The sequence below is a fragment of the Phaseolus vulgaris genome, chromosome 7 (genome assembly GCF_000499845.2).
Source record: "Phaseolus vulgaris cultivar G19833 chromosome 7, P. vulgaris v2.0, whole genome shotgun sequence".
NCBI lineage: Eukaryota > Viridiplantae > Streptophyta > Magnoliopsida > Fabales > Fabaceae > Phaseolus > Phaseolus vulgaris.
In genome coordinates, this window is record NC_023753.2 from 25,445,209 (window position 1) to 25,457,970 (window position 12,762).

The 12,762-nt window shown below is 34.6% G+C and overlaps 1 protein-coding gene across 2 annotated transcripts; it reads right to left on the bottom strand.

Moving 5' to 3' along the window:
* Positions 1–2,336: 2,336 nt before the first annotated feature.
* LOC137828894 (ethylene-insensitive protein 2.2) lies at positions 2,337–10,065 on the bottom strand. Of its 2 annotated transcripts, none has more exons than XM_068635638.1 (9): positions 9,820–10,065; positions 9,627–9,685; positions 8,275–9,040; positions 7,492–7,578; positions 7,250–7,360; positions 6,964–7,176; positions 6,130–6,315; positions 3,319–6,021; positions 2,337–2,963 (listed from the first exon to the last, which is right to left on the bottom strand). In XM_068635638.1, exons 3-9 carry the CDS (start codon positions 8,521–8,523, stop codon positions 2,592–2,594), a joined length of 3,921 nt encoding a protein of 1,306 aa, XP_068491739.1. In that variant the 5' UTR covers positions 8,524–9,040; positions 9,627–9,685; positions 9,820–10,065; the 3' UTR covers positions 2,337–2,591. The 2 variants fall into 2 exon arrangements, with proteins under 2 accessions (XP_068491739.1, XP_068491740.1); XM_068635639.1 differs by having other exon boundaries at positions 9,844–10,053.
* Between the last annotated feature and the right edge of the window lie 2,697 nt (positions 10,066–12,762).

Consider the following 12,762-nt stretch of genomic DNA (forward strand, 5'->3'; position numbering starts at 1 on the left):
AATATATTTTAAATTATATAATCTGAAAAAAAAAATTATATAATTTATAATATATTTTTGAATTAGAAAATATATTTTAGATTATGCATTTAAAATACATTTTTGAATTCCAAATTTAACACTGTAAAATAAATTTATAGATTATGCAATTCAAAATATTTCAAACGTATGAGTAATTTAAACTTTTTTCCTCCTATGGAGGTGCTAAAAGAAATACCCATTTTATTTTCATGAGCTAAGATTTGGGTTTGAATAAGGCATAGGAAGCATAGATCGTACTTGATTCTATATCACTGTATGGGTACCCAGATTATTGCTGTGGACCTTTTAGTTTTATTGATTATCTAAGACACAAAAGATATAATCAAGATGAACATTATTAATATGTATACAATGGGAGCTTTTTTAATTTCCACTTCTATAAAATTCTTGAGCACTTTCTATTCTTTCTGGAATGAGTTTTCCAAAATGTGAAAAACACATTCCAAAAGGTCCAATTCAGATCGAAAGGGACTTGTTTAAGAATTTCATGGGCCAAAAAAAAGAAGGCTTCTTCTTCCTGCATCCATATGTTTTTTTTTCCTGCACCCTGCAATTTTCTAAATCCCGAAACTGGTCTTGACCTTTTATTTGAAAAAGGGCACCGTGGTTACCAGAAATCGGGATCTGGGAGTGTGCTATTCATCAATCTGAAACTGGATATTTTTTTTTCTGGATGAGGGGTGTTCCAAAAGTAAAGTTTGCATAAATTATTGATTTTCGGATTGCTGAAATAGAAGCCTAATTCTGTTACGGATTGGTGGATCTGGAATGCTTTTTTTTTTTAATTATGGATTTCTGAATCCATAATGCACATTCCTGTTACAGATTGGTGGATCCAAAATGCTTTTTTTGAATGATGAATTTTTAAATGTGAAATGCATATTTTGAATTACGGATTGGTGGATCCAAAATTTTACCAAAACTGTCAATCCAAAAAAAATTCGGATTCCATAATCCAGAATGCAAAAAAATAAATACAATTAAAGTGCATTTTAAGATTTTTAAAAAATAATAGAGAGAGTTTGATCTTTACATAACATTATGGGGGTGTAGGAAGAAACTGCCAAAAAAATACGTTACTGTGTGACTTTTCTTTTGGTACAATTTTAAAACATGAATTAGAAATGTTTAACCAAAAAAACATTGAAAACTATTAGAAAATATAGGTCCAAGAAAATATTTGAATAGCATTAAGTTACGAGGAGAAATAAAATAATTTTTTCATAGCACATATATTTATATTTTATGTACAAAAGAGTTTAAATATTATCCAGATCCTGTGTTTTATCATCTAGAACCTGGATCTCGTGGCCTCAGACGCCTTTAATAATGATAAATGGAGGTGGAAACATATGCATGACAATGAGTGGATTCCACACTCTGTCTCCTTATTGTAAAATATAAAATGAATTCAGAGTTTAAAAAATGTAAACCCAATTCCATTGTCGTCATGTTTTATTAGGAATGGAGAAACATGGAGAAAATCCGCTACACCAGTAAATCTATATTATGAATTTTAATATTATATTTTATGCACATTTTATACATTATTCATGCAATTAACCTACAAATTTCTCTCAAACATCTCAAACTAGTTTTATTTTATCTTTTTTTATATACATGCATATATACATATATGAATGTGCGAGTGTGCAGGGATCACTGCTCACATAAAAGAATTTTCTAGATGTTGGAGCATCACTTTGGAGAACATATTGAGGGAAGTTCTGGGGGGTGCTAAGAATGGCTATCATTTCATGCTCGGGAACTATTTTGAGTATAATTATTTTAAGAAATCCAATGTCTAAATGGGAAAGGTTATGGGAGCAAAGTATAATTTATGAGCTGGTTGCGTTATTGAATCCCATTAGCAATAGATAATTTGCTAGAGATTAATGCATGAAATGTTTACGTGGAGCCTAAAACTGAAATGGTAGAAATAGACTAGGTTGCAGTTGCAGTGAGTGGTTATCTGTTTTGTTATGTCAATGGTTTAAGTGAATGTTCACAGAAACTTACATGAGCAGAAGATAAAAATATGGTGATTTCAAATAACTGGGCCAACCAAAAACCGTAACCACTTTCACCATACTATCGCTATTAAAAAAGAGATCGAAAGAGTTGATGAAAAGAAAATTTGGCAACCGTGCCAAGTGCCACAATAACACTCAGAAGTAAAAACATGTCGACAATATTTTTTCATGGTTTAGATGACCACATGTCGACAATTTTTTTGCCCGCGTCTTTTGTTGTTTCCCCAACTTGCATGCAGTTGCGAACGAAGTAACGAAAAATAAGCCAAAAATGGTAGAAGTCAGTTTCCATCTAACCATTTTTTTTCCTTCGATTCTGTTGCAATTACATATAGTAATTCTAACCCTATCATGTGTATATAACATACAAGGAAATAAAATCTGCAGCGAGGATTGTTACACGGAGACAGCAGTTCTGTGGCCACAAACTTCCTATGGTATCCTTTGATCTAAAGCATGAACTGCTTCTTCAGAAATCAAAACAGCCCAAGGAAAGGAACACTGCTTTTGTTAATGCTAAGAGTTGTATGGTGCTGATGTGGGAATCTTGCGAATCCCTTCTTGAGTGCCAACTGGTTTGTTGGATAATCTACGCTTGTACCGTTTGAGAACAGATGCCAAATTCTCCTTTCCCTTTGGGAAGGCTACATCACCAGCAGCAGTTCCTGTACGACCTTTCCGGCTAGAGATTGCTATTTCCACATCCTTCACCATCTCAAACACCACAGATGCAGTTGTGCATTTTCCGCGCCCTGGTTTTGAAGCAGGGGGCAGCATCCCGTTCGAAGGAGGTGAGCTTGACTTTATCTGATACGTCATGGGAACTTGAAGGCAAAAGCATGCGGTCATGGGACAACGAGGCTTGGAGAAAGCCAGATCAATTATACCCTGATTCATGAAGGGGAAAATTTGGCAAATAAGATCAATAAAGTTTACAAAACTTTAGAGAGTAGACTTGAGTTTACGAGAGGCAAGACTGTATCTTCACATTTTGTGACATTTTTTTTATCAACAAACAACACTCATTATAGTGCCTACTTAATGGATGGATTCTGTATTGACGAGTGATGATTGCATACAAATATAACATTGGAAGAACATCTTCAGGTGAACAACCACCAAAGGAAAAGGAAATACCCCAGTCAGGAGAATAAATATCAAGTTCTCCATGAGGCATGAAACAACCAATATCTCTACAAATAAAGCACCTAAAACTCAAACGTCAGGGTTACTAAAATTTTACCTGCAAGCGATTGAGTACATAAGTGTACTTGCCCCACAGCTCTGGTCGGCTCTCCATCAGTGAGAGGTCAAGAACACGGTGGATACACCACACCCCAAAGCTTATAACTATGTCTGCTCTCCATACACATCCTTCCCCACAGTTGGGGATTGAGGTCACAGAAAAATTAGACCAATTTGCCTCATTATTCTTCATTGAAGAAAAAGTCTTCCCATCAGAAGAAAAATACCGAGCTTCTCCCATAGCATTTGCTTGATTCATCTCTGTGGTTTCAACTTCAGAGAAAAATTTCTCCCTTGCAGCAACCCGGTCAATCAGATCTTCATCAGCCCCATCATTCTGTTTAAACAGCCAATCAGAACCTTCCAATTTTAAGAGTTTCAAAATACAACTTCTAAAAGATTGAAGAAGCTTGCCATCTATATCCACAACCGAAGTAGTTTCTTGAGTAATTGCACTACGTCTATTTCCAACATCTTCTGTTGAAGCACTATGAACTCTATCATCCACCCCAAACTGCTCGAAAGGTTGTCTGGACCAGAGGGATCCAGTACCCAAACCAGAACTCAACTGGGAAGAAAGTACATTGCTGTAAACTTTTGACGGAGAGAGTACATCGAAGGCTAAAGGAGCTCCTGCCCTTGATCCGGAATTTGAATATAATGACTGTTCATGATGAGTCCTACCCGTAGAAGATCTATATCCACCAACAGAACCATCCCATGGAGCACTCTTATCAGATATGTAAGCATCCCTGTGAGGGATGGCATATCCTGAAATGTCAGGCAAACTGTGGTACTTCTTAGCATTAACTGAACTGACCGAATTATCCGCAGGTCCATAGCAGGACCTCTCAGACGGCAATTGGCTATTCTTAGGGACAGCAATGTTCTGGAAGCCTGGGGGTTGGCTTAAACCTGAACCATTTTGCAACTTTTGCCCCATGGCAAGTGCAATAGAATTCCGGTAGTTGTTGTTTGTGTTACCAATAGAATTCCTGTAGTTGCTCATAATACCCATGGAAGGGGATTCCATCAGACCATTTAAGTTATCAGAATTTGTCTCTTTACCAATCTGATTAATATATGATGCAACCTGATAACCATGTACAGTAGTTGGCTGATAATCCCAGGACCTGGATGTAGGTACATTGCGCACACTGGAATAACGCCTTTCACCAGCACTGAGGAGATTGCGGTTCGAGGTCTGAACATATTCATCCATAAACTGCATGGGATTTGTCCGCACTGAGGAATAACTCCTTCGAGGCCCATAGGAAGGCTCAAAATTACTTTGCATCCTATGCTGCCTGGGAGAGTCATATGAGGCAGAGTTCATCAAACTATCCGGTATACTTCCTGCAGATATCCATTTCTCAGGATATTCCTTTCCACATGTATCCATTTTCTGCAAAGAACCAGTGAGTCTTGAATCCACTCCCAGTAAAACATCAAGTTTCTTAGCCTTAGCTTCCTGGGTAAATTGACCATGAAAATCATAAAGCTGTCCCCAGAATTCGTCAAGAATAGCAGCTAGTTGACGTCTTGCACCACGCCCTAAACCTGCTAATCTTGAAAGACTTCCAAGGCTATTACCTCCATCATCACTTTTTCCACTAAGACTCCTGAATGATGCTGGGCCATCGGGTGCTGAAGATGGGGCTAGTGAGACCACTTTTGATATTTCTTCAGTTTCCCATAAGTCTCCATCATCATCATCCCTTTCGGCAATTGAATCTTCTACAGTTTTCTCCACAGAGGCACTAGTTTCTGTTTTTAAAGTTTTGGCATCTACCAATCTAATACCAGAAGTCTCAGTACTTGCAGCCGCCACTGCCTCTGATTCTGAAGTGGAAATTGATTCCTTAACAACAGGTGTTGGGGAGCAAGGAAATGATGTAAATGAATGAGTCTCCCTTACCGTAATCACAGGAACATCAGGCTCCAAAATAGTTTCAGGTAGTTCATGAAGAAAACTTGCAACAGGTAGTTCTGAATATTCCAGGGTCCTTGTTAGAGCTGGTGATGGTTCCATCACCTGAACTGATGCATCTCCATGATAACTTTTTTCACTTAAATCTGTTTCTTCACTATCAATCCGGGGTTCTGGTATAGCCTGTGGCATGCCCCAGTTCCATGCTTCATCTAATTGAATACTTGCAGATTTTAATGGTGTGGCAGCTAACCAAAGCATCAAACAGAATGATGCAAAAGCAGTGCAAAGAAGAACCAAATAAGAGAGAGAGACACCATTCCCCACGTTCCATCTCAAATTGCCCACCCAATCACTACTACCAAATATCATTTCTACAACAAAGACAATATTCAAGACAAGCATCCCAATAAATATGATCAAGGCCAAAAATTCCACAAATTGAGGGATCTTGTGTACCCCCATTATTGATCTAGATGAGGCGATCCGAAAAAGAGGGATCACAGAAGATGGAAGTTGCAAAGCTACCACAATCTGAGTGAATATAAGTAGTTGATACATCCCTTCAGCTCCGGAACTCCAAACACAATAAAGGGCGGGCAAAACGGCAATTACTCTAATCGTAGCATAATGAAGCCAACCTGGAATGTCCAATTTTAAGAAACTATGCACAACTACTTCTCCACCAAAGCTCCAAGTTAATGCTGTTGTTTGATTTGCGAAAAACAGAATGAGTAAAAAAGCAAGCATCGCTATTGGACTACGTAACACCTGCAATAAGAACTTAGAATTAGCTTTATTCAATGCTAAAGACAGATGTGACTTCGTCGGTTGTAAATAAATATCTAGATGTAGATCAATTATGAGTGGAAAGGAGACCTGTTCCATTGGAGATAATGCGTCCTGAAAAGTAGTTAAAACAAGACCCATACTGTAGAACTCATTTGCTCCAGCATTCATCAGCACATTATTTACCAAATAAAGGCCACTGAATACACATATGATGGCCAAAAAATGGTTATGACATAGAGCATCCTTAGAAATAGTAGTTGATCCCTGATGCCACTGAAAAAAGTAAACAAAGTCTCAGATTTGACAAAACAGCAATGGGTATGAAATGGTACATTATATGCAGTCCTTTACCAAAAAACATACTAGAAGCTAGTCAGACCAGACAAACTTAAAAAATATATGCTCACCCAAGGATTTCTAAAAACGACCAGGCAAACTATGTAACCTGACTTAGCCAAGCCTGAGGAAGGGACTGTGACCATGCCCTCCCCAGTCAGCTATTTATACAGGGATATTAAAGATGCTTTTAACACAGGCAAAATTAGAGGAATCGCCAAAATTTAGTAGGACATTTAGGGAGTCAACTTTATTAAGTTGTTCTAAATTTTAAAGGGATGGTTTTCACAAAATTGGCCTCATACTAAAAGAGTAAATCGATAAAATAGAGTTTTCTGAAATAAAGTAAATTGATAACATAGTGGTCATTCCTTTTATAAATTTACATGGAAAACTAACTTCATGTCTTCCTTGAGCATAAGATTGATTTAAGATAACAAATCTCTAGCAGTATGTCATCTAGCCATGAAAGAAAGACTACTCCTATGCAAACATATTCAGAAGAACACAAAACGAAAGATATAAGCTTGGAAGCATATTATGGATGCTGATGCTAGAAAAATTAGATATGACAGGAAATAATACCTGTACAATAGAGGAATGAAGGTAGAAGTTGTGAGGCACAAGAGTTGCTCCTAAGAGACTCATCAGCACAAATGCACTCTCCCCACTCAACTTTGTTAGTATTCCATTAATGGATAATGGAATGTCTGGTTGATTAATGAGTGTTCCAAGTACAAATGTAAGAAATACAAAACCTGACACAAACAGGCCCACGATCTTGGCCTTCTCAATGTCCTAGACAAAGGATATATCATAAGTGTATTGTGGATCAATAGAAATTGAAGAATAATCAAATAATGATACTTACAAGGAGGACAAAAAGAAGGAGATGGAAAACAGCGCCAGTAGCAGTTAAAAAGACACAAGCGAACAAGTCCCACCCAAAAAGAATATTTAATCCATGTGCCATGCCCAATATCTTGCAAAACAGAAAAAAATCACAGGGTGAGAACAAGTCAACAAAAGCTCAGTCATGTTAAAGCACAGAATCATATTATTTGCTAAAGAGCCTAGCAATATTGAAAGTACATCAAGGGTGAGAAAGATTACCAAGTTAAGGTCTAGCACGATCACCGAAAGTTCTGCTTGAACTCCAAGAAGCATGCATGTCCAGCTATCGTACTCATCACTGCAAATCTTTGGCACAAAGAAAGTGAAGCCCCATGAGCAAAAACACAAATGATTTATGCAAGAAGTTCTACAAGAGTGTGTATCTGAATGGTTTGTGGGGATAGAGAAAAGCCAGAAAAAACCACCGACTAAGTATCAACTCAACAAGCAGATGAAAGAAATGCAATATATCCTGACTCAAATTGTGCATAACGTAGTATAGCACATTGGCATAGACATTCCTTCACTTGTTAATTTCAGGATGGAAGAAACATTTAATAAGTATAATGTCCGTACTTCCTAGTATTAAGATTGAATAGAAATGATCATCAATCAACATGTTTTTATAAACTTCTGACTTATATGCCAAATAATACTCAGATACAGGATAGAAATAAACCGCAATATTCTTTATTCCTGATTAAAAAATAAAACTAAACATAAAAAGAGTGGGAAAAATATAAAAAAATCTTTCTGGCTCCATTCCCTCTTGATAAGAACCTTCTAAACTTTTAGCCTTCCATATCTTATAGTTGGCTGTGAAATTGCTTAGTTGAAAGGGGTGAAGGACAAACATTAAAAAACCACAAATCCAACAAATTGTTCAAATACCATGTTTTTATTGTTTTGAAGCGCGCGTCAGCACAGAAAGCTTTCAAATATTACAATTGTACTGCATCAACAGTATAATAATATAAACCCATCATGTTGAAGGTATAATACCTGAGCAAGATCTTTCCCTGTGATAACACCAATCTTCGCTGATATGTATTGACAGAAGATTGCTGCAAAATTGAAGATAAGTGCGAAAGCCATCAGATCAAATCCGAATCGTGCACCTCCTTCAACAATTGCCACCCACTTTCCAGGGTCAACATATCCTATTGAAATCAAAAGGGTAGGCACAACGGCAGGAAGCGACCGGTGAAGAAAACTGGGAGGGTGATTAGCAGTCAAAGTCTCTGCTTCCATTTTACTCTTTTAGTACAACAAAGAGTAAGGCTACAGGCAAATAATGATACACGGAGAAACACTGGGAAGTACCAAAACTCAGTGAGCCATAAATTATATTTCTGCTAGTTAAGTATATTACTAGCAAAACATTTACATGACATTCACCAAGATGTTGAGAGCTTCAAACATTAACCATAATTACCAAGATAAATTAAAGCACAAAGAACTTTCAACTTGCAAGTCAGTTCAACACAATCGCAACAATTCAACAAACTAGCTTCTCCTCGTATCCCAGCAACCAGCCAATGATGCTCCAACATTAACTGTGATCATCAGACAAAAATCTGACTTTATAACTAAAGTCAACCTGCGCACCATTCCAAAATCTCTTCAGCACAACCTTACAAATAATTCCATTCATATCCTTCACACGGCTGAAAGTCAATCCAGTTCATCTCAAACTACTCAAACACCCCTGGAGACTCTCAATGCTAGTCCAACAAAGTTCCCCCTGATAAACCAACCTCATCAAATCCTGCAACCAATTAATTAACGTCAACAAAATAACACCATAACAGAAACAACAAATACCTCGAAAAACCCATCAGCATAACGAATATTACCAGAAACACACAAAAAAACGGAACAACATCATTTTATCTTTCTTAAATTTACTTTATAGAGCAAAAAAATAAAAGTAAACGAAAACCACCACAGAGCATATTGTACTGCATCCACCACAATTACATAATAATAACTCCAACAACAACAACAAAAATAATAATAATAATAATAAATTAGATCTTTAGAAGAAAAGAAAACGCAAAAATTAGGCTCGAAAACGGTAAAATAAAAGTTAAGAAGCATAGAAGCGGGGCAAAAGTGTAGAGTGTGTAGGGTGATGTAACAGATAAAAGAGGAAGTGAGAGCGTTGGCGTGGATCTGATGCAGAAGAAACAGACGCAGACGAAGAAGAATAAGAAGAAGAAAGAGAAAAAAGAGGAAAAAAAGAGTTGCACGAATTTCGACGAGGACGATGATTGAGGGTTTCATGACTCTGAATTTAAAGGACCGTACAGAGTTTCAGAGTCTGAGAGTCGTTAGGGTTCTGAAATCCTTACCTTTCTCTGATTTTCTTTTCAGCTGCCACAAGTCTCTATCTCAGCTATGCTATTCACTCCTGCAAAGTAGATCTCACGGGATCATATCATCATATATATCTCTGTATGTGTGTGTGTGTATTTATATATATATATATAATATAACTAAAACATAATAAATAATATTTTTTTAATTTATTGTTTAATAATTTACCATAATAAATGGTGTACTACTAACTTGTGCGAACATGAGAACATGGAGAGAGAGAAGAGAGAGCTCGATTTTCCGGGAAAGAGAAGAGAAAGCGAGGAAAGAAAAAGGAAAACTGTGGCATGGGTGAGGGGTTTCAACTTTCAAGGCCACATTGAAGAGAGAGAAAGTGCCAGTGAAAGTGTGAGTAATGGGAGAAAAGAGAGAAAACTTTCATCTCACAAATAAATGTCTTCCTAAAAGCCTCTCAAAGAACGCTGTTATCTCTTTTTTTTATTTTTTCTTTTTTCATTCATATTATCCACTAATTACACATTTACATATAACTAGAAAAAAAAATTATATTAGTCAAATCGCATTTATAAATTCATAAATTCCAAACAGTAACATTTTTCTCAAACATTAATAGTGCTATGGTCTTTTAATAAATATTATAAAATTCAATAAATCTGTAAACCTGAATAATACGTGGATAATACAATTTTATTTTTATTGTTATTATTTATATCCTGTGGAGGTTTTTGTGTAGATTCATGGAGAAGTGATAAGATGAATTGAAAGTAGAGGAAGACTAATGATATGTGCACTAAGGGAAGTCAATGTATTATTTGTTGGCATCTTGTGTGATCCCTGATTCATGAACTCCATAAACTTTTGGTGTCATTATTTTGACACATATGCTACTATTTTGAACTCTTTTGTACAATTGGTGGTGCCTTTGAAGACCTCTATGATTGATTCACTGTGTGCATACAAGTGATGTTAATTTGGAGCTATTTCATCAATGGAAATTGGAACTCTCCTATGGCCAAGGATCTCATTATTAGTTGTTTCATTGGGATACTTCAACAAAAGGTTCTTAATGAACCAATTTTTGCCCTTTCTACCCATAATACCATGTATGATGTTGGAATTTGCGTGTGGTCTTTACCTATCCCTCTCTGATATTAATAACTTACTGTACTTCGCTAGCTCCCATGTATAAATACGATACATAAGTACATGTATCTCATACAATAATACCTCTACTTTAAAGACAATAATATCATGTATAATAAATACGTATTTGAGAAGTAATTGTTAGGCGGTTGTAATTGTAGAAATCTAAATTAAAGTTATTTGTCTTACATATATTATCTTAACAAAAATTATAAATTATTTTTATTTTTATTTTTATTGTTCTTACCAAAAATGAATTGGAGATACCTTATGTGGATTTTTAAATTGTGACTAAATCGACATCTTCTACAAAGGATTGTTGAGTTTTATAGTTTATAGTCGAGTGATAATCCATAAAAAGACTTATCCATGATTAAGTCAAGAAGAATATGAGTGAGTAAAAAAAGAATGAAAGTAAGAGTTAAGAATACTCCATAAAATGGTATTTATAAGTCTTTGGGCAAGTAAAATATCTTATTAATTGTTATGGTTATTAAATATTACACTAACTTTCACGAAAGGTGAATAAGTTACTTTTCAATATTAACCAAATAAGCGGTAATTGCAGGTGATTAACTACCACAGTTCCATGTTTTCATATCAAGTAGTGCAATTATTATCATAAAAATGTTATTTGTGTGTTTCACAAATTTAGATAGTGTATTCAAAGAAACTATATTAATTATAGATATATGATACGAATTGAAAAGATATTGATAGTGATTAATATAGTTTTTGTGAACACACTCCCCTTATTTTATTTTACACTTCTTGTTATAAGAGTTGTGTGACTTGAATAGATAGTTGTCATTTAATATTTGGTTATTATAAAATTAAATTATTATTTATTTGTTCTGTTAATAAATTATTTTACATGCTTGGTATTGGATTTGAAGGTCAAGAAATGCAAAAGCCTTCCAACAAATAGTAGGGAGATCTAAATTTGGCGTGTCTATATTGCAGCTTACTACTAATGATCCTTTCCAGTGTTCAAACTATCTAGCTTTAACATAAATGACAAATTTGCTTAGGAATCAATTCATAAGTGGATAAACATGTATGTTGAGTTTGTCTACCATGGTTTCAACATTGTGGAAGAAACATGTTATATTTTTCCTTAATCTTTATATCATCTTCTCACTTCCTTTAGTAGAGACTTTATTGTAAGTTACCTAGGGATATTTCTTTTCAACACACTTTTATCTTATTTAGATACAAAGTTTTTAGAAAGCAATTTATTTTTTAAAGACTTTAAAATATTTTATGATATGCTGTTTGGATATTCAAATTTTTAAATTTATAAAAGTATTTTTAATTATTTAAAATTAGATAACTTTATATTTAATTGAAAAACAAGAATATGAAATTCTTAATGCTTTATTTTCTTTTTTTTTAATTTATGTATCTTTTGTTATATTTTCTTTGAGGTTAAACTTTGATATTCTCAACTGACTTTAACATTGTGAGCCTGACTAAGGATAAGGTGTCATATACTTAATATTATTGAAATTGTGTCACATTCTCAACATCATTTATTTGATTGATGCTAGCATTTAATATTAAAGTCAATTATAGTTATTTTTTCTCTATCATGGTCAAGGTTATAAGTTAATGTTATTTTTACCTCGTGTTAGTAAGTTAGGTTTCTTTTGTTAATATCAATAGTGTTTTTAAGCTAATGCCAAACATAATCTTATAGATAAATATTAACAAAAAAAATGTATATTTTAATTTGATTTCATTTGTTTTTTTTTTAATCAATATCGATTTAAATGAAGATGATAGTTATTTCTCAATAACACTAAATTTTTCGTAACCAATATTAATAGGGCTAATTTCCCACCCAATAAATGCAAGTTAGGATTTTGTTTTCAATACCAATTGTATTATTTTTTAACAAATGTAAGTCAAAGTTTTATAGTTGATGTTGATATGATTTTTTTATAGTTGACTTTGTTAATATTTTTTATTTGCTAATGTAGGATGTCATATTTATCGATTGATGTT